The sequence below is a fragment of the Dama dama genome, chromosome 20 (genome assembly GCF_033118175.1).
Source record: "Dama dama isolate Ldn47 chromosome 20, ASM3311817v1, whole genome shotgun sequence".
Taxonomy (NCBI): Eukaryota; Metazoa; Chordata; class Mammalia; order Artiodactyla; family Cervidae; genus Dama; species Dama dama.
The window spans coordinates 3360082-3386539 of NC_083700.1; the positions used below are offsets into that span (position 1 = coordinate 3360082).

General features: G+C 36.6%; 1 protein-coding gene across 1 annotated transcript; it reads right to left on the bottom strand.

Annotated features, from left to right (window-relative positions):
- Nucleotides 1-997: 997 nt before the first annotated feature.
- Nucleotides 998-26256, bottom strand: MPC2 (mitochondrial pyruvate carrier 2). The gene is made up of 5 exons (XM_061120202.1): nt 25965-26256; nt 12002-12042; nt 4033-4117; nt 2960-3071; nt 998-1213 (listed from the first exon to the last, which is right to left on the bottom strand). Exons 1-5 carry the CDS (start codon nt 26071-26073, stop codon nt 1177-1179), a joined length of 384 nt encoding a protein of 127 aa, XP_060976185.1. The 5' UTR covers nt 26074-26256; the 3' UTR covers nt 998-1176.
- Between the last annotated feature and the right edge of the window lie 202 nt (nt 26257-26458).

Below are 26458 nucleotides of genomic sequence, written 5' to 3' on the forward strand. Positions count from 1 at the left end.
ACATTTACAGAAAACTGACTTATGTCCCAGGCACTCGGCAGGACACTTTAACTTGCCCAAAGTCAGAGATTATGTCACAGAGCTAGGATTCATATTCAGGTCTGCCTGACTGTAGAGCTTTTCTGCCACATCACATTGATTCTTGAATGTATTTCAAAAATTTATAAATCCATTTTTACTCTGTAGCTGTAAAAGAATTTCACACAGTATGTTAGGGAAAACACTGATTGAAACTGCCTGCCCTGGCTAGGCACCATAGCAACCATTTGCAAGAATTATTTTTTGACAGGTGGGCCAGGTAAAGAATGCAGAACCAACAAGTAACCACCAGCCAGAAGAATTCAGGAAAGGTCAAAAAGAGATGCCACCTGTCCTACTGATCTCCCAGAATCCTCCTCATTGAAATTCATTTTGGTTGAGCAATGGCTGAGCCACCAGGAAGGACCCTGAGTCAGAATGATTGGCCAGAGACAATCTGGAAACTAATCTCATCACCATCAAACCGGAGGCTGCAGTCACGTAGCAGAGTCCTCCTGCTCTTCGCCTAAGGGCCCCTTTCTTAATAAAATCTCTTGCTTTGTCAATACGTGTCTCCTCAAACAATTCATTTCTGAGCGTTAGACAAGAGCCCCCATGGGTCCCCCTTCCTACAACAAATACATAAAAAAAATTTATTCTTCTGTTCAAGTTAAAATATGTTAAGACAGTTTGAGGTCATGTTGCTGGATATTCCATGACCCATTTCTTACTCTCTTTAGCTCTGTTTCCTTTTACCATTAGCTACTTCATCATCCTTCACTTTTAAGTTATTAAACCTTCCAACTATCTTTTGACTCACTGGAATATGTGTGCTCTTATATGCACACACTTTGGTTGACTAGAACAGAAGGAGGTGAGTGGTATGTATGAGCAATATGATTTATTATGGACAAATAGTAGAAAAAATGCTACTAATATCCACAGATAAGTTCCTTAAGTCGTATGTAAAGAGACAATATTATTAAAAGTTTGCTTTATTTTTCTGTTGAATCAAGTATCAATACTATCTCCCAATTACATTTTATGCCTTACAAACATTAGCACAGTTAGTATCACCTCATCAACAACTGAATAATAAATCAAACTAGGTCCCGGTGGTTATGTCCATATCTAGACTGCCAGGGTGATCAGGAACTCTTATTTGTTTGCTTTAGCTTTTAGTTCTTGGTTATATCTATAAAGAAAACAGAAAGAAAAAAGCATGAATCACAATAAACACATTCATTTTTTAACTAAAAAATTTTTTTCTTTTTTTGGTTGCACTGCATAGCATGTGGGATCTTAACTCCCTGACCAGGGATAGAATCCATGCCCCCTGCAGTGGAAATGTGGAATCTTAACCACCGGACCACCAGGAAGTCCCTAGATAATATTTATAATAAGAGGGGAATGAGAAGCATATTCCATCTCTTCTTTTTCACTAGTCAAGAGGCTATACAGTTGTAAATACAATCTTGCCAGGGGCTTATAGGTAGAAATATGCAGAAAGGAGAATAACCTAAGGATTTTATTTGAATCTGGCTTGAAACTGTCAAAAAGTCTTAACTGACTTACAGTTTGCTATACAAAAGTATTAATTTAATGTAAGAATATTTTCATTCTTGAACTATATGAGAGTATGACAAATGTGAACATATGTATAAAATTTACCAAAACGTAGTCACCTAGAGCTTTTAATTTTATATTCACAAAGCATCTTCCCTGAGAATAAAATCAGTTGGGAATGAGCCTGTCTAGTCACTAAAAATATAATTCTGTGACACAGGCTGGCTACTGGCTTAGGAGGTGTAACATTTAAGTTTTTTGAAACTAAGACAATTTCTTCAGTTCTCATTAATTCTCAATTTTCATTAATTCAAAGAAGAATTAACCACAAAGCTACAGAATCTTTCTGTTTTACAACACCCTGGGCTTCATTTACTAATCTTCTCAGCTGAAAATAGAGTGGAAAACTGAACAAGCACAAAAAGGAAGCTATTCTATGAAGCCTATCATACCTCCTATACGTCTCAAAAGGTCCTGATTTCAAATATTAAACCCTATTTTCCTGAGTGCTCCAGAGAGCCCAACATTTGTATTTCTAACTAAATCTCTTAATCTGCTATTTTAATTGTAAGGCTAAATATCCTTTTATTAAATTGTATCTGAATTTCTGCTATTAGAAATAACATTTTTGAATGTGGCACTTAAGTGTTCTCATAGTTTTACTATCATGAGTTAATATAAGGTTAAAATAAGATGGTGTATGAGAAAAGTACTCTGTGAATAAAATCACTGCACAAACTGAAGTTTATATTGATAGAAGTTAAGACCTAAAAATGGTTATCAGGCATTTGTAGAATAAGGGAGTATTCATCTATCTGTTTATGTCCTAGATTATTATGAAAAGATTACACAATTAAGCTGCAAGTAAAGCTAGGTATGGCACAGATAAATGAAATTAAATGTACTATACACTACAAAATAGAATGCTTTCTGAAAAGAAGGAATATTACATAACTCAATGTTTTCTAATTTTTTATTGAGATCATTCAATTTTTTTAGCCAAAGAAAGCTGTTATGATCATAACATTTTTGTGTAATTTTGGAAGGTCCTATGGTTCAAACAAAGTCAGAGCCTTCATCTAAGCTCATTCCAGAGTGTTAGCTAGTCACTGACAAATAATACTAATTACTGAATAAATAGTTTCAAGGGCTTCCCAGGTGGCTCAGTGGTAAAGAATCTGCCTGCAATATAGGAGACGCGGGTTTGATTCCTGGGTGGGAAAGTTTCCCTGGATAAGGAAATGGCAACCCACTCTAGTATTCTTGCCTGGGAAATCCCATGGACAGAAGAGCCTGGTGGGCTACAGTTCACAGGGTCACAAAGAGTCGGACACAACTGAATGAGTAAACGACAACGAAAACATGGAGAGCTTACCTCCAAATACGAAAGAGCTGAGAGGCTCCTGCTGTCCCAACAAAGAAATTAACAGCAAATAGACTCCAGTTTTTTGGAATAATTACAAGTGAGTATCTTGACCAAATAAAGCCTGTTGAAATAAAATATTTTTAAAAAACAGCATAGGCATTGCTGCAATCTTATCTGAACATTTAACATTAGAGTAAAATAATTAGACTAAGATTTTATTTTCTTGGGCTCCAAAATCACTGCAGATGGTAACTGCAGCCATGAAATTAATAGATGCTTGTTCCTTGGAATAAAAGCTATGACAAACCTAGCGAGGATGTTAAAAAGTAGAGACATCCCTTTGCCAACAATAGTCAAAGGTATGGTTTTTCCAGTAGTCATGTATGGATATGAGAGTTGGACCATAGAGAAGGCTGAGTGCTGAAGAACTGATGTTTTCAAATTGTGGTGCTGGAGAAGACTTTTTTTTGGAGAAGGCTCTTGAGAGTCCCTTGGACAGCAAGAAGATCAAACCAGTCAATCCTAAAGGAAATCAACCCAGAATATTCATTGGAAGGACTGACGCTAAAGCTGAAGTTTCAGTACTATGGCTATAGAGCTGACTCACTGGAAAAGATCCTAATGCTGGGAAAGATTGAGGGCAGGAGGAGAATGGGGTAACAGAGGATGAGATGATTGGATGGCATCACCAACTCAATAGACATGAGTTTGAGCAAACTCCGGGAGATAGTGAAACAGAGTAGCCTGGCATGCTTCAGTCCATGGGGTCACAAAGAGTCAGGCACGACTTAGCGACTGAAAAACAACAGCATAAAGTAGGGGAAAAAGGTTATAATCTGAGATTTAATGAAGTTGGTATAACTCAGGATTACACAAAACACTCAGTTATTACATCAAAGAAAAACTTTTATAACCCTCCTTCTGCCTTCTTCGGCTATAGTCTAATAACTGCCTAAAGGTAATACCATTAGTTTCTTTGTGTGTGAGTGTGTGTGTATGTATTTCAAATGTTAAACAGTCAAGTAAATTGATGTAAAACTAATTATTGAATGTCCTATATGGAAGATATTCATTTAATTTACCTGTAGCCATCAAAACAGCAGATTGAGCCGTGCTGAGTTTTTCTGCAGGTCTGGCCATGTCAGCCAATCCAGCACACACCAGCCCCTGGAAATAAATGTTTTTTCAGTGTTACTCTTTTTTAGAAGTGGAAGTATCAGAAAGCTGGTATAATTTTAAATTTCTTGGTTAGGTAATTTTTCCTTAATGTCAAAGTATACATGGTCATTTCTTCTCTGGCATATTTTTAATACTGTCTTTTACAGAATCCTTCTACTCATACTCCACCACCAGCATCAGTCAGAAAGTTGAGTAATGAGTCCTAATAGAGTATTAGTTATGCTACTCTACTACACAGATTAGAATATACAATAGAATGATTTTTATTGATGAAAAATTCACTCCTACACAAAATAAAGAGATACTAGGACAATGAACCCCTATATACCCATCACCCAGTCAATAATCATTGAGATTCTGCCATATTTACCTTTCCTCCTCCCTTTCTCCTTTTTTCTTTAAGTATTTTAAATCAAATTCTAAACATGTCATTAGAAAATAAGGTCTTAAGAAATTCATTTTCGACTTCCCTTGGGGTCCAGAGGTTAGGAAGACGTATGCCAATGTGGAGGACATGAGCTGGATCCCTGGTCTGGGAAGATCCCACCTGCCAAGGAGCAGCTAAGCCCAGAGCCACAACTATTGAAGCTTGGGTGTTTGAGTGTCCGAGTTCAGCAACTACTGAGCCCGCCTGCTGCAGCTACTGAAGCCTGAGTGCTCTAGAGGTGGTGCTCTGCAACAAAAGAAGCCACTGCTCACTGCAACTAGAGAAAGCCTGTGCAGCAACGAAGACCCAAGAAAGCCAAAAATAAATAAATAAATTCATTTTCAGGTTTTATTCAGTTCCTAAAAGATGCATGACACATTAAAAAACAGTTTTTTTCCTCCTAAATACAACACATGCATACTAGTGGATTTATACACAAATTTAAACCAGTTAAAATGATTTTTATTTAATAAAGTCATTGGTTCAAGAAAGCAGTGATTCTGGCTCAAAAAGTGGCAAATGCTTAAATACAGAAGTGGAAGTAGAGGTATATCATAACTAACACTACTTTTCTTCTTAATTTTCACCCATAGTCATGTGATTTTCTTCTCAAATAGCTCGAAATCATCACTCTCACTTTTTTCTTCAAGGTCCTAACATACATTTTCTCTCTTGCATATTTGTTCCACTTTGGCAGGGTGGAATACTGCCCTTGTATAGAGGAAGAAGGGGACTGATTTCCATCATTATTCTACTCGGTCCATGTATTACTACACTGTGGCTTTTCAAATAGACTAGAGGCTATATTCTAGCATTGTCTTTTGGAAGAAGGTAACAGCCATGATTTTGTTTATGCTCAGAGTATACATTTCATTTTTCTAGGGCATATTAGTAATCGTTCTCTCTCACAAAGGTCCTGAGTGCCCGCCCCCACAGTTCTTTTTCTTTTCTTCTTGAAATCATCTTCTCTCTTAATATAGATGTATATATTTTCTGATCCATTTACAAAGAGTTGGAGATATCATGCCCTTTGACTCTCTAGTATTTTAGTGTATATTTGCTAAGTACAAGACTATCTTCTCATTTTCTTAATCCATAATCTAATCACAAAATTTAACATGGACAAGACACTGTTGTCTAATGTACAGTTCACAGTTAAATTTTGACATAATTAAAACTGTCCCAAAATATCTTTAAAAAAATTGTTTTTTCTTGTCTAGAGTAGTTAGGTCAGGAGAATACACTGCATTTGGATGTTACACCTTTTAGTCTTCTTCTGAAACTGAAGTATAGTTGGTTTATAATACTATATTACTTAGTTTCCTTTCCTGAATTTTTAAAAAGCCCTTTCAATTTCTATACCACTCTAATCTCATGTAAATTACCTTAGAAAATCTTATTGTGAATTTACTTATCTCTGTCATTTACTAGTTTGATGACTTTGGTCAAGTTATGTAATTCTCTCTCTCTCTCTTTTTTTTTGGCCATACAGCTTATTGGATCTTAGCTCCCTGACAAGGGATTGAATTTGGGCAGCCTGCAGTGGGAGCGCTGAATCCTAACCACTGGACAGCCATGGAATTCCCCATGACACTTGTCTTATATTCTTCATGTATAGAATGAGGATATTAATAGCTACCCTTGCAAGAGTGACATATTATTAAATGAGATAATACGATTTAAAGATAGTTAGCATAGTGTCTGGAAAATATTACTGTTAGCAACGACAAATAGTAGTTCACATTTTTAGAGAAACAGAGGTAAGGGAATATTAGTCTCTGTACTCTTTCCTGTATTTCTAGCCTCAGGGGCTAGAAGGTCAATGTTCCTCTTCTTTATTATGAACTTTACTCAAATAATAGAAATGTAGAGTCAGAGAGTGCGTGGAGTATACCAAAAGATTGTGTAAATTACTCCCTAACATAGGAAGAAAGGTCTACCAATTGTAGAAAGGTCCAAAGTGACTTTTAAAGGGGGTCATGTAAGTGTTTAAGAGCCTAGGCTTTGAAGTCAAATTAGACCTGAGGGCTCACATCCTGAGTCCTACGTCACTTAACAACAGTTTTAGTTCTTTGAACCTCAGTATCTTTACATCTCAGATTTTTTCTGGTGAAGATTAAATATGAGACAATGTATTAAATAATCCAATACAGACAGTTTGGCATCTAGCAGATTCAAGTTATTTCTCTGCTTCCATTAATTAAAAACTGGTTTTCAAATGTGTGTGATTCTTTTTGGCACCTTGTTATCTCCACTGGGTGGAGTAAATACTCATCAGATAAGTGTGGAACATTTTTTTCCTTCTTTTCTTCCAGTATTTTCTCCTCTAGTTAAAAAAAAAAAACCTCATATAACACTTTTAGAGGAGTGTAAAAAATAATGAAAAACCACTATATAATATTCCAATTCCAAACACTTAAGAGATAGCAAAGTTCTCAAGATTCTAAACTGTGAATTAGCCTATGTTAGGAGTTACAGCTGGAAAAGCAAGTAGTTAGATACTAAAAATCAGCATAGATAATCTTAAAACAGTTTGACTTATTCCTAAGAACAGAAAGAAAAAAAATTAGCTACACAATATGGTATACTGTTCAAGAGTTAAATATAACCTAGTCTGTGCAAAAAGACAACAAGCAGAAAGAAAAAAAAGCTCTCTGAACTGACCTTCACATAATAGTTTCCCCAGGTTAGCCAAGGGGCTTCCCTGATAGCTCAGTTGGTAAAGAATTTGCCCGCAATGCAGGAGACCCTGGTTTGATTCCTGGGTTAGGAAGATCCCCTGGAGACGGGATAGGCTACCCACTCCAGTATTCTTGGGCTTTCGTTGTGGTTCAGCTGATAAAGAATCCACCTGCAGTGTGGGAGACCTGGGCTCGACCCCTGGAGGCTACCCACTCCAGTATTCTGGCCTGGAGAATTCCATAGACTGTATACTGGGCTGTTTATTCTGTATTGTACTCAGGCATTTTTGCTCTCACCAGTTTTTTTTTTTTTTTTATCAAGTCACTGTAGTTGTCCTCAGACCTGTTTATACCAGTTTTGTTGCAGAGAAGCCAATTCTGACTCCATGCTGGAACTGTTTCTTTGACTTGCTTTTTGCTGCTTTTGTTATTATAATTACACAGAACAGCCTGCCTCAGAATCCTGCCCCTCTGACTATAAAGTGCCTTTGTTCAGAACCCTGTGTACCTGTAGACGGAAGGAGGGAAGAAATCAACACATCCCCTGCCTGAGGCTTGCCATTCCAGGAGATTGGCAAGATTAATGGCCTTTTTACTTTGGTTCCTCACCTCCCCCCATCTCTGATCTATAAAAGAACCTGGCATCCAGATCCCGATAAGATGGTTATTTTGAGGCGTTAGACTGCCGTCTTCTCGGTCAGCCAGCTCCTCAATCAAAGGCTTCCTTGCCTCAATCCCTCGTCTCTCGGATTCACCGGCCCGTTGTGCAGCGAGCAGAGCAGAGCGAGCTTGGACTCGGTAACAGTTTTATTTTTTAATATAATTTATCTAATTTAATGAACTAGGTAAACAGGTGATATACGAAAAGAGGGTTGCTATTTCTATGAAACTAAAGTGATTGCTTTGGAAAGACTGAATAAAGGTAAGTTGTTAAACTTGCGATCAAATTTGGTGTAAACAAGACAGATATAAAAAGATTGGTGGGGGGAAACAGAAATCTAGCAGGTTTCTGTTATCAGACTATTATGAAAGAGTCTATAAACTTGCTCCGATTTAAAGAAAACTAAACTAAAATTATACAGGATGCACTGTGGCCATAATTCTTCCATGATAAATGATGTGGAACTCAAAATCAGTGGATCCACACATGAAGCCCTGGCATTATAGTAAATGGTGGATAAATGAATATGTGTTTATAGTCTTAGGGTTAAAATAGTTAAAAGTATGTAGTATTATTTTTTAGAATTATCCAGTTTGACCTTTATGATTATCTGATTTCAACTACAAGTGGCTAAGAAGGATTCAACCATAGTTAAATGTCTAAAGAAGCACAGTCTAAAATTCTTAATGTAGAACTTATGTGAGAACAAGACACAGGAGCTTCTACGGTTGTGCTGTCATCAGGAGACTATGCATGATGTCAACATGAACTTAAAATAGAAGTTTTTAAAGGAGATAGTGGAGAAAGCACTATGAGTATATAATACCGTTAATGTTTCAAAACACTGATAGACCAGATCAAAGAACCACCAAAGCTATTGGTAACATAAACATCTAAATTGTGGCAAATCTGTGATCAGAGGACCCCTCACAAGTTTACTATAAATACAGTAAATCATTCTTTTAGCTTTTTTTTTGGTAATTTTTTATTGGAGTATAGTTGATTTACAATGTTGTATTAGCTCAGGTGTGTAGCAAAGTGAATCAGTTATAGATACACGCACACCCACTCTTCTTAGATACTTTTCCCATACGGGTCATTACAAGGCATTGAATAAAGTTCCCTATTGCTATGCACTAGTTCCCTGTGCTACACAGTAGATCTTCATTAGTCATCTATTTTATCATTCTTACTTTTCAAATAATGTTTCTAGAAATAATATTTCAGAAATTAATTCAACTTTGTAGATGCATAATTTTAAGTGTTGGTAGGAGAGAAGAGGAAGGAAATAGTAATATACCTTTCACAGTACTTTTTTTTTTAATACTACACTACTTTTAAATGCTTAGAGTATGGGCAGAATCATTAAAGCTGATATTCTGTAATTTCTTTTTTAAACTGATAGAGCCTTTTTGCAATATACAAATCTAAAAAAAGAACTGCTCCCTAGTTCTCTGTAAATATAGTCCCCTATCACTAATTTACTCTAGTCCTGTTTTATAGGTGAGACAAAAGGGCACAGATAGAACTTGCGTAAGGCCATAAAATTGCTGCTGCTGCTCCTGCTGCTAAGTCACCTCAGTCGTGTCTGACTCTGTGCGACCCCATAGACGGCAGCCCACCAGGCTCCCCCGTCCCTGGGATTCTCCAGGCAAGAACACTGGAGTGGGTTGCCATTTCCTTCTCCAGTGCATGAAAGTGAAAAGTGGAAGTGAAGTCGCTCAGTTGCGTCCGACTCTTCGCGACCCCATGGACTGCAGCCTACCAGGCCCCTCCATCCATGGGATTTTCCAGGCAAGAGTACTGGAGTGAGTTGCCATTGCCTTCTCCGCCATAAAATTGAGGGATAGCTAATTCCAGTTCTAACATTCTCAACTACTTAGATTTACAACTGAGTTTCTGAACTGTTCTAACAATTTAAAACTACACATTTAAAAGAATTAAAATATTCTACAACCCAACAAAAAAAAACAACTTTATTAAAACTTGGGCAAAGAGTTTAAATAGATAGTTTTCCAAAGAAAATGTAAAAGTGGTCAATAAGCATATGAAAAGATGCTTAGCACAGCTAAAAGCACATCAAAACAACGCACCACTTCACACCCATTAGGAAGGGTATTATAAAGCAACAACAAAAGTAACAAGTGTTGGCAGGGATGAATGGAAACTGGAAACCTTGTGAATTGCTGGTGGAAATGTAAAAACAGTGCAGCCACTGTGGATAATAGTTAAGCGGTTCATTAAAAGATTAAATATAGAATTACCATATGATTCAACATTCTATTTGTAGTTACATACACAGAAGAACAGAAAGCAGGGTCTGGAACAGATATTGTATGGACACCCAGGTGTCTATCAACAGAAAACTGAAAAAACAAAATGTGATACATACAAACAATGAAATATTACTCAGACTTGAAAAGGAAGGGAATTCTGACACATTTAAACCTTAGGATGTTATGCTAAGTGAAAAACACCAGGCACAAAAAGACAAATACTGAAATACTATATGATTTAATTTATAGAAATTCACAGAGAAAGTAGAATGCTAATTGCCAGGGGCTGGAGAAGAGGGAAGTGAAGAGCTATGGTTTAATGGGTTCATAGTTTTAGTTCTGCAAGATCAAGAGTACTAGATCACAATACTGTGGAACAATGATCTTACAATTAAAAAATAAATTAAAAGAAAAGTACTAGAGATTGGTTGAATAGTGATATACTCAACTCTAAAAAAGAGGTTAAGATGTTAAATTTTATGTGCATTTTATTACAATAAAAAAAGAAAGCCTGTAGATCTGTTAGGGGAAGCACACTGATTGAAACGGCCCACCCTGGCCAGGCACCATAGTAACCATTTGCCAAGAGTTGTTTTATGACAGGAGATCCTGATAAGGAATACAGACCTAATAAGCCACCACCAACCGGAAGAGTTGGGGAAAGGTCGAAAGGAGACACCGCGTGTCCGTCCACTTCCCAGAATCCCTCTTGCTAGCATGCATCTTGGCTGAGCGATGGGCCACCAGGAAAGACTCTGAATTAGAATGATTGGCCAAAGACCACCCAGAAACTAATTCCATCAGCATAAAACCCGAGACTGCGAGGCATGGGGTAGAGCAGTTCTCCTGGGTTCCCTCGCCCTCCTGCTCTCCACCCGGGTGCCCTTTCCCAATAAAATCTCTTGCTTTGTCAGCACATGTGTCTCCTCGGACAATTCATTTTCGAGTGTTAGACAAGAGCCCAGTTTCGGGCCCTGGAAGGGGTCCCCCTTCCTGCAACAGATATAGGGCCTATTATTAAAACACAAATTACTGGGCTCCATCCCCATGGTTTCAAACTTAGTAAATCTTCAATGGGGCCTGAAAATTTGTGTTTCTAACATGTTCCTGGATGATGCCAAGGTTGCAGGTCTGGGGATGACATTTTGAGAAGCACTGCATCAAGCCAAAACTGGCCTTTCCAACATAAAATCAGTGATTTGTTATTAATAGCCATTACAATTACTTCTTTTCAGCTAAATGAGAACTTTATGAATGGAAACTCTGGCATAGGATAAAAGCATTTACTGTGGAGTCAGAAGTTCCAGATTCTATCATTTACCAAATGTTAACATATATATATATATATATATATATATATATATATATCCTGGATAAATTCTTCTACTTTTTGAGACTAATTTTCCTTGCCTCTGTTTTGGTGTTAGTATCTTAAGTTCTCAAACTAAGTTAATAACAAAAGTTAATTTTGGGCGGGGGAGGAGTTCAAACCAATTTAATGTTTTACATAGTCACAAAATTTTAGAATGAAGTTTCATGTTCTTAGGGCCCATAATTATAAGCTTTTTGATGATAATAAGTTCCCCAAAGGGCTCCTTATCTAAGGAATTCAAAAGACCCCAGGTAGGCAGTATGCTTATAGAGTAAAAATGATACATCTGAGAGTATTTGCATGAAATTATTTCAAGCTGTACCATGAACATTTAAAGTACATCCTTCAAAAAAAAAAAATACATAAAGTACATACTTCAGAAAAATTACTTCAAATTAATAAGCTCTTTTAAAGAATATCTTTTTCAGTAACGTCAGCCAAAACCCAAGACTTACCCATTTCATAATTGGAGCCCAGAAAAATACTGTTCTGGGACCTGGAAAAAAAAAAGAAAGAAAAATTTAGCAATAAACCAACTATTTTATATATGCCTTTTAAACAGCCATCACATTTCAAAGACTCAAAGATTTATGAATCAATTTCAAATAATTATTACTGTGCTTTCTGCATGCTTTGTATTTAAGTTAAAATTTAGAGAGTCACCATGGTATCAATTTTTCATACAAGTTGTTTTGATTTCCATGTCAATTCTCTGTATTTTTGAGAACTATTAAAATTAGCTAAAGTATAATAGAGGTGGTTTTGGAAACTATTCTCAGTGTATTTTGCTTTGAACATGGAACTTAATATCATTTTATTTAAGGATAATCTTCAATTTGAGGAAATGATAAATTATGGAATTTTTGTGATATAAACCTCAGTAGATATATACATATGTATATATTCACTAATTCTATTAATATTTATTATTATAAATGATGTCACCACATGTATTCTAGTAAAAGTTCTTACAAAAATTCTATATATCCTAGTAAAAAATTAATGACCCTAACCTAAATTAATTTAACCTAACTTTAAAGGGCACCTGAGAAAGGGAAAAGTCCTTGTTTTAGTTATCCTGGTACTCATCCACCTCATGCAAAATGTTCAATAAATGTTGACAGTATTTTTGAAATACTGTCAGTATTTTGAATATATTTGAATTTCAAAATAGTGACAGTATTTTGAAAAACAACTCTGGTTTTCCAGATAACCTGGGATATGAGAAGCACTGTGAATTTCAGAAACAAATAAGCAATTTGTTTCAGAGCTAGAAGTAAACTCACAGATCATCCTTCATTTTTACCAATAGGCTCAGAGAAGTTCCATGACCTACTTAAGTCATGCGGGTAGTAAGCCCAGCATTGTAACTAGAAACTAAATGTTCTAACTCTCAAAACTTGTGCTCTTTAACCAATAACCAATAACATAACTTCTTACTCTTCCAAATCACAGATCTCTTTTAATCTTTCAGGGCATACAGTGACAGGAAAAAAACAGATTTGTCCATGGTAAATCAAAAGCCAAATCTAATACACATCAGAGCACTTAATATGGTGTGTAATGTTCTCAACACACTGGATCAACAAAAGACATTTATTTCTTAACATAATTTCACATAAGATTTTTAAGCAAATTCAAAATTTAAAAAGTCTAATTATATTCATGAATATTATTTCTACCTTAATATTCCACTTTACTTTGTAAAAATAAATAAATCACATCTAAAAGGGCATCATCACCCAAATGTAACACATTTACTTCTCTTCATCTACTCCAGTAATATTTCTCAATAGCACTATCAGGTAAGAATGATTTTTTTTCCCAATTTTACCCCTAGTAGGTAAGCATGGGAATACCAGACGACCTCACCTGCCTCCTGAGAAACCTGTACACAGGTCAAGAAGCAACAGTTAGAACCGGACTTGGAACAGACTGGTTTAAAACTGGAAAACGAATACGTCAAGGCTGTATATTGTCACCCTGATTATTTAACTTATGTGCAGAGACAACATGCAAAATGCTGGGCTGGATGAAGCACAAGCTGGAATCAAGATTGCCAAGAGAAACATCAATAACCTCAGATATGCAGATGACACCACTCTTATGGCAGAAAGTGAAGAGGAACTAAGAAGCCTCTTGATGAAGGTGAAAGAGGAGAGTCTAAAATCTGGTTTAAATTTCAGCATTGAAAAAAATAAGATCATCGCATCTGGTCCCATCCCTTCGTGGCAAATAGATGGGGAAACAATGGAAACAGTGACAGACTTTGTCTTTTGGAGCTCCAAAAGTCACTGTGGACAGTGACCGCAGCCATGAAATCAAAAGACACTCCTTGTAGAAAAGCTATGACAAACCTAGACAGTGTATTCAAAAGCAGAGACATTACTTTGCCAACAAAGGTCCACACAGTCAAAGCTATGGTTTTTCTAGTAGTCAGCTATGGATGTGAGTGTAGGACCATAAAGAAGGCTGAACACCGAAGAACTGATGCTTTCAAACTGTGTTGCTGGAGAACTCTTGAGAGCCCCATGGGCAGCAAGGAGATCAAACCAGTCCATCCCAAAGGAAATCAACCCTGAATATTCACTGGAAGGACTGATGCTGAAGCTGAAGCTCCAACACTTCAGCTACCTGATGCAAAGAACTGACTTATTGGAAAAGACCCTGATGCTGGGAAAGACCGAGGGCAGGAGGAGAAGGGGACGACAGAGGATGAGATGGCTGGATGGCATCACCGACTCGATGGACATGGGTTTGAGCACATTCCAGGAGATGGTGAAGGACAGGGAAGACTGGTGTGCTGCAGTCCATGTGGTCACAAAGAGTTGGACATGACTGAGCAACTGAACAACAATAACAAGGTGAATATTCACTGTCATTAATAAAGAAATGTTTCCAATCACATACATAAGTAACATTTAAAAGGTAAAATTGAATTAAACCTATTATTTAAAAATAACAAATAGTGAAACTGAAAAAGCACGGAGCTAAAAAAAGAAAAAGCCGGGATTTAAGCTAAGATTTAGTTGCAGTCGTGGCTTCAGTTTGTTGCAGAGATCATACATTCATTCATTCACTCATAGTAATTACTTCATGCTTTATAGTCCCCTAGGCACTAGGGATACATTGGCAAATAAAACACAGAGCTGGTTTTTCATAACTTAAGCACAGGCAGGTTAAGTAAAATCATATCTGTAAGCTGTATAAAAACATTTTAGGGAAACAATTCTCAAGTGCTTTTCATCAAAACCACTCTATTTTCAGTTATATAATACTACCACTCAAAAGTGAAAATTAAAGCAGTGATAATACTTCTTTTTTGGATGCATTTTGGCTGAACTACTATCAAAAGTAGTTGGTTAATGTTAACAATAAGGAGAGAAATTTGAAAAATATAAAAAATGGTATCTGATCCTTGTGTAACTTTTGCTTATTAATTAGTTCTAAAAAAGTATCAAACAGTATAAACTATTGCTCACCTTTAGCAATACTAAGTGATTGTAATGTTACAGTTTGGACTATGCCACTATTCAACATCTCCTTGGTATAGTTTTGTAGTCCTCTCAAACTAATTCACATTGTTCAATGTGGTTTAAATACAACGGATTTAAAAATCAGATGTACTATTGCTAATATTTTACTAATAATCTACTGTAATTAGCTCTGTATTTACTTATATTGATAAGTCTGGCTTATACATATGAGTTTCTAAGTAAGCTTATTGATTCCCTAGAACATTTTTTTTTTCCAGTTACAACTCAGTTTTATCGGCAAGCAAAGGATAGTACACCCTCTAGGCCTGAGGGCGGGTCAGCCCAAAAGGAGAGGCCTCAATCCCTCTTTGACCTCCTCCTTTTATATGTTTGTCTCCTCCCTGCCTTGAGCCTGCCCTAGGCAAATTGGGCTGGCTAAGAACTTCACCTGAAGTTCTCACTGTGTCAGTGGATTTTCCGTTGTTCTGTTTTTGCAGGCTTTTTCCTTTGTCTTTTAGCCACCACCATTTTAGGCTCCTTTTCCCTATTCTAACTTTCTAACGTTCCCCCCTCAAAAGATGGGAGGCCCAATTCTTTGGGAATAGGGGTGTCAAGGTCTCTCTGGCTATTTCCTGCTGAGCTGGGATGGCTAGGGGCCTTCCCCTCTTGCTCCTAGAACATTTGAACTTAATCCTAAAGTTCCTCTGTAATTTATCTTATTTTCTCAATCTTCAGGGAGCTGGATACCATCTTTAATAATTCTTCGAACACTAGAGTATCATGGCATAGCCCCTGTCTTTCCTTATGGCCCAAAACAATTATTCATCTTTTTTTTTTTTTTTAATATTCATCTTCTTACATACATATGACAGTTAGTCATTTTTATGCTTGACTATGTACTATAGTTTTCTATATTTTAAATTAGAGCAAATCTAGACAGTACTGAAATGGTTGCTGGGAGAATTAAAACTATTAAGGAATTCTAAATTTTAATGTTCTTTTAACTGAGTGAAAATCTATATTTAATTCCTGAGTTATTAATCTTTAATCCAGTGTCCTAAATTTTGTACTGTTCTGATCACAGCCATTATTGCACTTCTAGAACTCTGGCACATGGTGATTCCCTCTCCTCAATATTTGAACAAGATGGGGAAATCTTTAGTCGATTAGGTTGGCATTTCAAAAGAAATGTTTCAAGGATAGAAAACATGAAGGCATGGAGTTTCAAAATATAAATTCCTAATCCGAACTTGTTGTTGTTTAGTCGTTAAGTCATGTCTGACTCTTTGTGACCTCATGGACTGTAGTCGCCAGGCTCCTCTGTCCATGGGATTTCCCAGGCAAGAATACTGGAGTGGGTTGCTATTCCCTTCTCCAGGGAATTTTCTCAGCCCAGGGGTCGAGCCCACATCTCCTGCATTGGTAGGCAGATTCTTTACTCCTGAGCCACCAGGGAAGCCTAAGTTAATTAGATTTTAGCCCAGGTCACTTGTTCTCAACCAGAGGTGATTTTGCTCCTCAGGAGACGTTGACAATGCAAAGGACAACCCCCTACAACAATAATCCAGCCCCCAAAATATCTATTGTGCAAGGTTAGGAAACCTTGGTCTAGGTGGACTGACAAGCTAGGCAAACATGCAACTAGTTTCATGCTGTTTCATGGTTCTAAATCTTAGTTCATACTATCTCCTCTCAATATTTGGCCTTGTCTTCATCTGGCTAACTCCAACATCCTTCTAAAACTCATTGTAGGTTTTGTCTCCTCAAGGACTAGATTAAATGCTCCTTCTCCGAACTCTCAAAGGGGCAGCCTGTCTATTCTTCTATTGTTTTCTGCACATAACAATTAAACTGGACTATTTATGCAACCGTTACTTTAATTGGACAAAGTCCTGAAGTTAAAGACTGTTTCTTAGTTTTCCTAGACAAATATTTTTGAACAGAATTTAACTGGATGAACCATATCCAGGAGAGATGCTAATCAGATATTCAAATTTTAGGAAATTTGAATACTTGCCTTGATACTGCCGCATCTTCAAGGATGAACTCCAGGACACCAGGCTCTCTTTACATCAGGGCTGTACTAGACTGTGACTCATTAGTTACGCTACTGTTACACCACTATACTCCCCTTTTTGGCTCTTGAAAATTCTTTCCATGAGTCTGATGCCATAATGTACTAATCCTATAAGTCAATCTTTTCAAACTCTCTGGTTACTTTATTTAGCTTGAGTTTCTGAGATTCCTATCATCACACTTGGTTTATTTTTCTTTGTCATTTACAAAGTCTCAGGGTCATATGCCGTATCAATTACCAAGTTTATTTTTTATCCCTGCGTGAAGCTTGGCTTCATCACTCAAGGATAAGCCAATACATTGTTTTAGTCTCTGGCTTTGGATTCCCAAACAGGCTCCACTCTTCTTTTTCAAAACTGATGCTTCCTCTTCTATCACCCCCAAAACTGTTTCCTCTAGGGTTCTAGTTTCTTTACGAGCTGAAATGGTTGACCCTTCAGGGTTAATGAACAGTCAAGCTTTTCAGTAGCTTTGCCTGGTAACTGATTTACTCTACTGCCCTGTGCTTGGTGGTGGTTTTAAAATATCAATTGCCCTTCTCCCACATAACCAAACCAAACAAAAACTTCAAACAGTAAATTACTGTTGCTAGAACAAAGGCCAAAAGAAGTTTAGATATTTTATTTAAGGAATAATTTTAAACTACAAAACAAAGCCTAAATTAGTTTAATGACGGCTAAGCACTGAATTTAAAAACATAAGTAGCATATATATATATATAGTAATAATAAGACATTCTAAATTTCTAATTTTTCTGAAATATTAGAGGATGCTAACAACTGACATAAATAATTAGAGATGTGTAAGTGCAAACAACAAGTAGTGTTTTCTTCATTGTTTAAGAAAAAGGGGGCAATAGCAATACCCATGATCATACAATAAGTAAACAAAAATTTTCAAAGAAAACTTATTTTATTTTATCCTTCCACTTTTAAGTAGCCATTTTCTACCTTAAAAGTAAAGAAGTCAAATAAATGTAGACATGTATTAATTTAGGTATAGAGGCTATTTTCTTAAAAACAGCAGTCAATCAATAATGAAAATAGTAATGAGGAAACATGCCAACTGATTTTGACATTTAAAACATGAAACAAGTTAAAACATTTTTTATTGAAGTATGGTGGATTTACAATGTTGTGTTAGTCTCAGGGGTACAGCAAAGTGATTCAGTTATACATATATAAATGTATATATAAAAACTTTTTTTTCTTTTTTAGATTCTTTCCCATTACAGGTTATTACAAGATGTTGAATATGTGAAAGTGAAAGCTTTGCTCCCCTGGCGGCTCAGCTAGTAAAAAATCTGCCTGCAGTGTGAGAGACCTGGGTTCCATCCCTGGGTTGGGATTTGGAGAAGGGATAGGCTACCCACTCCAGTATTCTGGCCTGGAGAATTCCATGGACTCTGTGGTCGGACACGACTGAGTGACTTTCACTTTCACAGTTGGTCCTTGAAGTATAAAATAGATCCTTGCTATTTACCTAAAACATGAAGATTAGACAAAAATGTTTTGCAAACAGGTACCACTCAAACAGTGAGAATACAATGTTACACTATCTTTCCTAGGTCTGGGAAAAACTGGTTTATGTTCTACAATGACACAGCTGTTCTCTCTGAAGAGAATAATAAATAAATAATAAATAATAAAGTCATTAAATAATCATGATACCGGAAGTGATTATAATACCTTAAAATCAAGATAAGCATAACTAGAGTATCTAGCTAACAATCATTATGATGAATGAAAAAACTTGATTAGGCAGAAATTTTAAATGGCTGAAAATATACTGAATAAAAAGCAGCTTTTAAGAAATTTAACCTAAAGTCTAAGATGAGAAAAATGTATTCCCATCAGATGTAAACGTACATTCTTTTAGACAAACAATTACCTAAGAATACATTTTCATCTTGTTTCTTACAAGTCCACTTTTGAAAGTTGAAAAAGATGTCAAATGCTGACTACTTAAAACCATAGTGTAAAACTATAATGTAAAACAAATGTATGGTTACAAAAGGGGAAAAGGAAGGTGGGGAGGGACAAATTAGGAGTATAGGATTAACAGATACAAACTATTATATATAAACTAGAGCCGCAACAAGGATTTACTGTAAAACTATGAACTATTTTTAAGCATAACAAAAAAAATACAAAGAATAATATAATGGTCATTTTCTCTTGTGTTGTTAAATGTTTGTCTGATTTTTAAAGTGCAACTGATGTTCTTTAAAGTTCAAATTTTTATGGAAGAATTTGAGGAATTCTGCAAGAGAATAATACAACCAAATATGTAAGAGACATATATTTTCAAACAAATTAACAAATCTAGTTGCCTTGATGAACTTGTTAATAAAACAATGACATATTGCTAATTTTATTTCCTAATTTCCTTATCTGAGAAGAATTTCTGCTAATGAAATACTTCATAAATTCTACCCAGAAAGAATGTTCTTTATTGTATAATTCTCTTCCTAGGGAAAGATTTCCTTCCTGGAACAGAATAAGTAACTTTTACACACATGCAAATATACACATATACAAATATTGAATAGAGCTGCTCCCAATGTTGAAAATAAAATTCTTATTGAAAGCCATCCACTACCCCACCTAGATCCTTTCATACCATTTCTTTACAGTTTATTGCTTCCAACATCCCTGAACGTTCCTCTGAGGTTCCTTGTGTCAATCAAGTCCACCTTTTTGCTATCATGGAACCAGCTACTTACAAATTCTTAGAATTCATACAGGTTATTATTCTTTGACACAGATACTGACTGTCAAAAATTACTCATTTTTATTTGTACTAAACCTAGTTCTGATTTCACATGGAGAACATGATGGGGCTACCATTTCAGAGTTAAGCAATCTGTCTATCTTCTGTAAGGCCTTGGAAAGAGCTTACTGAAATAGTACCCAGAGCATCATGGGTGAATAATGATTTTTAAAATGTTGAATGAAAACAGGCTTTGGTGAAAATGCCAAAGAAAATAACAGGTGAAGTGACTAACTATGATAGGTAATATGCATTTTAGGGTTGATACATTTTAAATTTATATATTTCTTCAACAACAGACTCAATGACTTCTAGATTTAGAAAGATTGTTTAAATTATCTAGTTCAAGCATTCATCTTATAAGCCAGGTATATGAGGTCAAGAAAGGTAAAATTACTTATATAAAGTACATAGCACAGCAAGGATAAAAATTTAGATGCCTAAAACCTAAACTAACAATAATTATATAGTCTTCCCTGATGAATTTCCTGGAGCCTCTGAAACTAAGAAAAGTCACAGCAGAAATACCAAATTGTAAACTGTTACAGTTGGAAAGGACCTTAAAGAAAATACAAACCCTCAAAAAAAAAAAAAAAAAAAAAAATACAAACCCTCTTATTTTTATAGATGGAAAAGAAAAGGCATTTCTTCAAAGTTAATTTGTCTCATATTCAGATAGTTCCAGATAGAGTAAGAACCAGAATGCAGGCTTCTTTGATCCCAGCCGTCTCTCTACTTTGCCATACCATACTTTAAACATATTTCCATCTTTTATAGCCAAAATTATTACGTCTGAGAAATAATAAACTATTACTTATTGATGTACAATTGATTTATAATGTTGTGTTAACCTCAGGTGTGCAGCAAGGTGATTCATTGATTTATATATATATGTAAACACTTTTCCAGATTGTTTTCCCTTATAGGTTACTACAAAATATTGAGTATAGTTCCCTGTGCTATACATTTGGTTATCTATTTTATAAACAGTAACATGTATATAACTATTTATAGCTTCTCTAAGGGCTTTGCTTCTCCTTTAGTGTATCTAATGAATCAAATTAGATGAGGCATAAACAATCTTAACTTCTTAAAATTAGTTTAAAATCAAAAGTTATCTTAAGTGTCAAACTAACAATTACAGCAAGGATTGTATTACTTTTATGATCTCTTCTGAGGATACAAAATCTCTGTGGCTAGGGATTTTTATTTTATTCATTAAAATAACTCAAATGCCAAAACAGTATCCAATATACAGTAGGCCCTCAATAAATATTAAATAATTCAACTTTATTGGAGCTAACTAGTTTAAAGATATTCTATTTGACATCAATGACTTAAACATTTGAAATCCCAACTTTCCCTTTTGGTTCTCATTCCTTAATTTTAAGCTAATAGAAGTTAGTACTATAATAAATATGTATACTTACATATTTACGGTATATTTAATCATAATATATATTAAACACTGCTAATAATAGTTCATTTAGTATGTTTTTATTTTAAAAATACTCTCTAGGTCTATAAGATAAAAAGGAAAAACTAATTCTCTGGTCTAGGAAAAAGCAAATATTCCTGTTGTGAACACCTTAACGTAACTTTTCTCATCAGCCTTCACAGAGAGAACATCATGCAATGTAAAGAATATTCTTAGCAATAGTAAGCTAAACACAGCAACACATTTTGCAGAAATATTTTTCCAAAAGTTCTTCCACTTAAGCCAAAATATAACTCATTATAAGCAAAGCTATGGTAAGCAAAAATTATATGGTTAAGATAGTTATTTTCTGTGCTGACTTAACTGAAGGATAGTTTTTATTTTTATTAATTTCTCATTTAATTTCCCCCCCCAGTTTTATTGAGATATAACTTTTTTTTTTTGGCTGCACCTCACCGCTTGTGGGATCTTAGTTCCCCAAGCAGGGACTGAACCTGGGCCATAGCAGTGAAAGTTCAGAATCCTAACCCGGTAATTTCTAAGGTATAACTCTTTAGAGCTGTGGTCTCCTAACTTTTTTTAAATTTTTACAAATTTATTTATTTACGGCTGCACTGGGTCTTCATTGCATGCAGGCTTTCTCCAGCTGAGGTGAGCGGGGGCTACTCTCTAGTTGCGAAGCATAGGCTCTAGAGCTGTACAGTAGGTGTGGTGCGTGGGTTCAGTTGTCCCAAGGCATGTGGGATCTTCCTGGAGCAGGGACTGAACTTGTGCATTGGTAGGTGGATTCTGAACCACTGGGCCGCCAAAGAAGTCGTTTCCTAACTTCTTTTGAACATACTGCCCCATCAGTTTAAAAAATACGTGAGCATATACCCTCTATATACAATTTACATATACATGTTGACTCCACGGAATTCAGGTGTGTACAGATTTTCCTCAATTTATGATGGGGTTAAACCCCAATAAACCCATTGAAAGTTGAAAATATCATAAATTGAAAATTTATTTAATACACCTAGCTTAGCTAACCTACCCTTAAATTGGGCAAAATCATCTTATTTATAATAAGCTTATTTATAATAAATTGTTAATATATAATTTATTTATAATAAATTGTTTTTATTTATAATAATATTTATAATAAATTGTTTATATTTTATTTATAATAAATTATTAATATATAATAAATAAATAAAGCTTATAATAAATTGTTGAATATCTCATGCAATTTATTGAACACTGGGGCTTCCCAGGTGGCACAGTGGTAAAGAATCTGCCTGCCAATGCAGGAGACACAGGAAATGCAGGTTCAATGCTTGGGTAGGGAAGATCTCCTGGAGGAGATCTTGGCAGCCCACTTCATGAACAGAAGAGCCACGCGGTCACAAAGAGACACGACTGAGAGACCAAGAACACAGCACACACGTACTGAAAATGAAAAACGAATGGTTATACGGGTGCAGAGAAGAGGCATTGGTTGTTTACTCTATGGTCGACTGGGAGCTGTACTTTGTTGCTGCCACCTGTAAGGGCACTGTACCACATATCGCTAGCCCAGGAAGAGATCAAAATTTGGATTTCTACTGAATTTATACTGCTTTTGAGCCATCGTGTAGAGTTGAAAAATCTTAAGTTGAACCATCCTAAGAAAGGGCCTGTCTATTTACACAGACACATATATGTAAATGTGCACTAATACATTATATATTATAAAATATACACAAAATGGAAACTTTAAAAAGATAAAGTAAGTAGTAACAGAAGTTCTACTGTTTTCTTCCTATATTCCAAAGTTTCATTTTGTGCATCCTTTGGGACAGTTCACCCCATTCTGGAGCTCATAAATACAAATGAAAGATACTTTTCCACTAATAATTTTTTTTTTTCCCAAAACGAAGCTTTTAAGTAAACATTGAGCAGCATGATTTTTACAGTAAACTCTGGACAGCATACTTTGACAGTCAGGAGACGGTGGGGGGACTGAGAACTGAACTTGCCAGGACACATATTTGGATAGAACTCTATTCTTACTCTAAAGAAGTAGATGATTATGTGCCACAGACAATATGTAGATAAATGAATGATGAAGACCACAGGTCTAACTATATATATATATAATGCAATATTCTAAGTCTAATAAATATTTATATAAAGACATATTCTTGTGACTTGTCTAGACATATTTGTTAATGATACGATTAAATCTCAAAAATTTAGAACCCAGCCTTGCATATTACTGTGAAAACCTCCAATATGTGAATCCAGTCTAATGATGATTAGATATATCATTTAATGATTCAAAAACACACTATAATGTAAACTAGTACACAAAAACCTTGAATATTCCCTGTTAAGTCTTAGAACAATAATTTCTTCAGATTTTATTCAATACTTGTGACAATCAACAAGTTATATTTTTCATGTTTCTTCACTTCTGCATTGGTGTGCCTACAACTTTCTAATCACAATTTTGCAGTGATGGGTATTCTTACTCCGTATATTAGTAAATAAGAGAGAACTAACACTAACATTTGTTGAAAGTCTATGTGCAAACATAGCTACATTTTACAGACAGTACATCACTTAACTTTCACAACAATCCTTAAATGGTGATAATTCAGTTCGGTTCAGTTTAGTCCAGTCGAGTTCTACTCTTTGTGACCCCATGGACTGCAGCACGCCAGGCTTCCCTGTCTATCGTCAACTACCGAAGCTTGCTCAAATTCATGTCCATTATTTTGGAGATAATTATTATTCCCATTTTATATATTAGAGCTAAAGGTTAGGGGATTTAAGATCAAGGTCACACTGGTCAATCTGGCTTCAAAGTCTAGCTCCTTCCATCACACTGAGAAAAGGGTTACAATAACTGAACTACTCCAAGAGTATCTAGATAAAGTACATGATCTACAAACCAATCTCAAAAGAAAGATAATTCTCCTTCATTCTAAAAGTTGAATAAACTATTATAAACAATGACTATAAGTGGTTAAAGCCAAGACCCTGGAAAAGATCACTATAAAACTGCCCTCCAGTTCTGTTTTAAAGTAGTTTAAAACTGTTCCTCCTCTAGTCTGTCTTTATCCTACAGACCAAATACAAAGCTTAAGAGGGTCAGCATTGACCACAAGAATTCAGTTGAGACTAAAGCCGAGGGACTTCCCTGGTGGCCCAGTGGTTAAAACTTGGAGCTTCCAATGCAGGGATTGAGCATTCAGTTCCTGGTTGGGGAACTAAGATCCCCCACATGCCAAACAGTTGGCCAAAATCATGCAGGCCATAATCATGCCACACAGTGCGGCCAAAAAATGAAAAAAAAAAAAAAGAAAGAAAAAGCCCAGATTATTACAGAAGCATTGCTCAACTCTTCCTCCTGAAAATCTCTGCCATAAAACAGAGGACAATTTCAAAAACTGTGTCTTAAAGAACCAAAAAGCAGATAAACTAATCTTCTTCATTAATAAAAATCTCTCCTTAAAGGTCAGTTTTATAAAGGATAAACTACTGCAATAAATAATATTATACTAAAGCATAATTCCAAGACACAGATTAATCCATTATCAAACTTGGAAATCAGATTTAGTAATCATCTTAGATTCCCAAGAGCTGCTTCATAGTCAGCTATGTGGGGAGATATACCACTTTCCTAATGACACCAACTGCAGAGATAGATTTAACTATGTAGAGAAAAGGGCCACAGGGGGGTTGCACTTCAATCTTTCTATTTATAACACACTTTCTCCTTTGCTAAGTCTTCGGCTTGAAAGTGACTTCAGAATGTATCTGGTTTGATTTCCCAGACAAGTAAGTACTATTACTAACGTTTATATAAGAGGTAACAGGATTTTAGACCTTAAAATAAAGAGTTGGAGGCACTGGGATCTTCCAGTTTCTTACAGAATTATTTTTTCAACTACAAGAACGCTGTTTTCCAATAGGTTAAAGAGAGAGCTGATATTTATTGAGCGTTTACGAAGAATCAAACACATATGTTATCTTTAACTTTCACATCGACCACATTTCACAGAAATTAAGATCTAGGATTTTACCCAAGGTCACATCTACAATTAGCAGCAGAGCCGAATTTAAGTCCAGGTCTGTCAACACAAAAAGGTTCAGAAGGAGCTTGTTCAGTAGTAATTTAGTATAGACTTAAACAAACTAGACCTAGGAATGACACTGACTCAGAAACTGGCTAAGGCTTCTGCAGGCCTGTCAGCTGGAGCTGAAGGAAGTATGACCTTTACTCCAAACACTCGGGCGGTAAGACAGCTCTTCTGCGCGTGGGTCAATATATCACTACTCATGGAAGGAAAGGGGAGAGAATGAGGTCTCCTGGTGGCCCAGACCCTTTCCTGGCCGCAGAAACGGAGAAGGGTCAAACCGAGAGGCCTGGTCCGGATCTGAGTGGTGCCTAAGAGAAGCAGTGCAACAAAGGTCGCAAAGGGCGCAGACTTGAAAATCACGAGTTTTAGACATGTTGGAAAAGAAACTGTGAAAAGCAAGGAGCATGGGAAAGTGCACAGATTCACTTGAGGACCAGGGGTTGGGGCGGTGGGTGAACTGTCCACCGGCAGAGTTGTCAGCGGATCGGTAACGGGAGGAAAGGGACAGGAAGGGAGGTCTCGGTGGGAGCCTCTCTGGGTTCATTACCTGCCGGGTGGTTGTACAGCGGCCTCAATTTTTCAGGCAGCAGGAGCTCCACTCTATCAAGGACCCGGTGGTAGGTGGCCCGCAGGCCCCGGACGCCGGCGGCTGACATTTCTGCGGACGAGTGATCGTGGGCAGCCGGGTGGTAGCGTGGCCGCGTGCTCGTCCCTGGCTGGCAATGTAGGGCAGCTCGTCACTTTCCCCTGTATCAACGCCTCGCGCCCTCTCTCCCTGGGTGCCTGCCCTTCCCGTGGCTGAGCCTGACCCCCCAGCGAACCACCCTTTGGCCCGCGCCCAGAGAAGGTGGTGGGGGCGGAGACTCTGCGACGGCCCGCCCCGAGCCCGCCTACTGGCTTCTCACCGCCGGGACCCCGGAGGAGTGGCTAAAACAGGTGGCTAAAGGATGGCCTCACCGAGTCGACCCAGAGGCCTACAGGCAGCGCGCTTGCGCAACCAGAGCTGCCCGCACTGATTGGCCCGTCCCGGGCGCGGGCAGG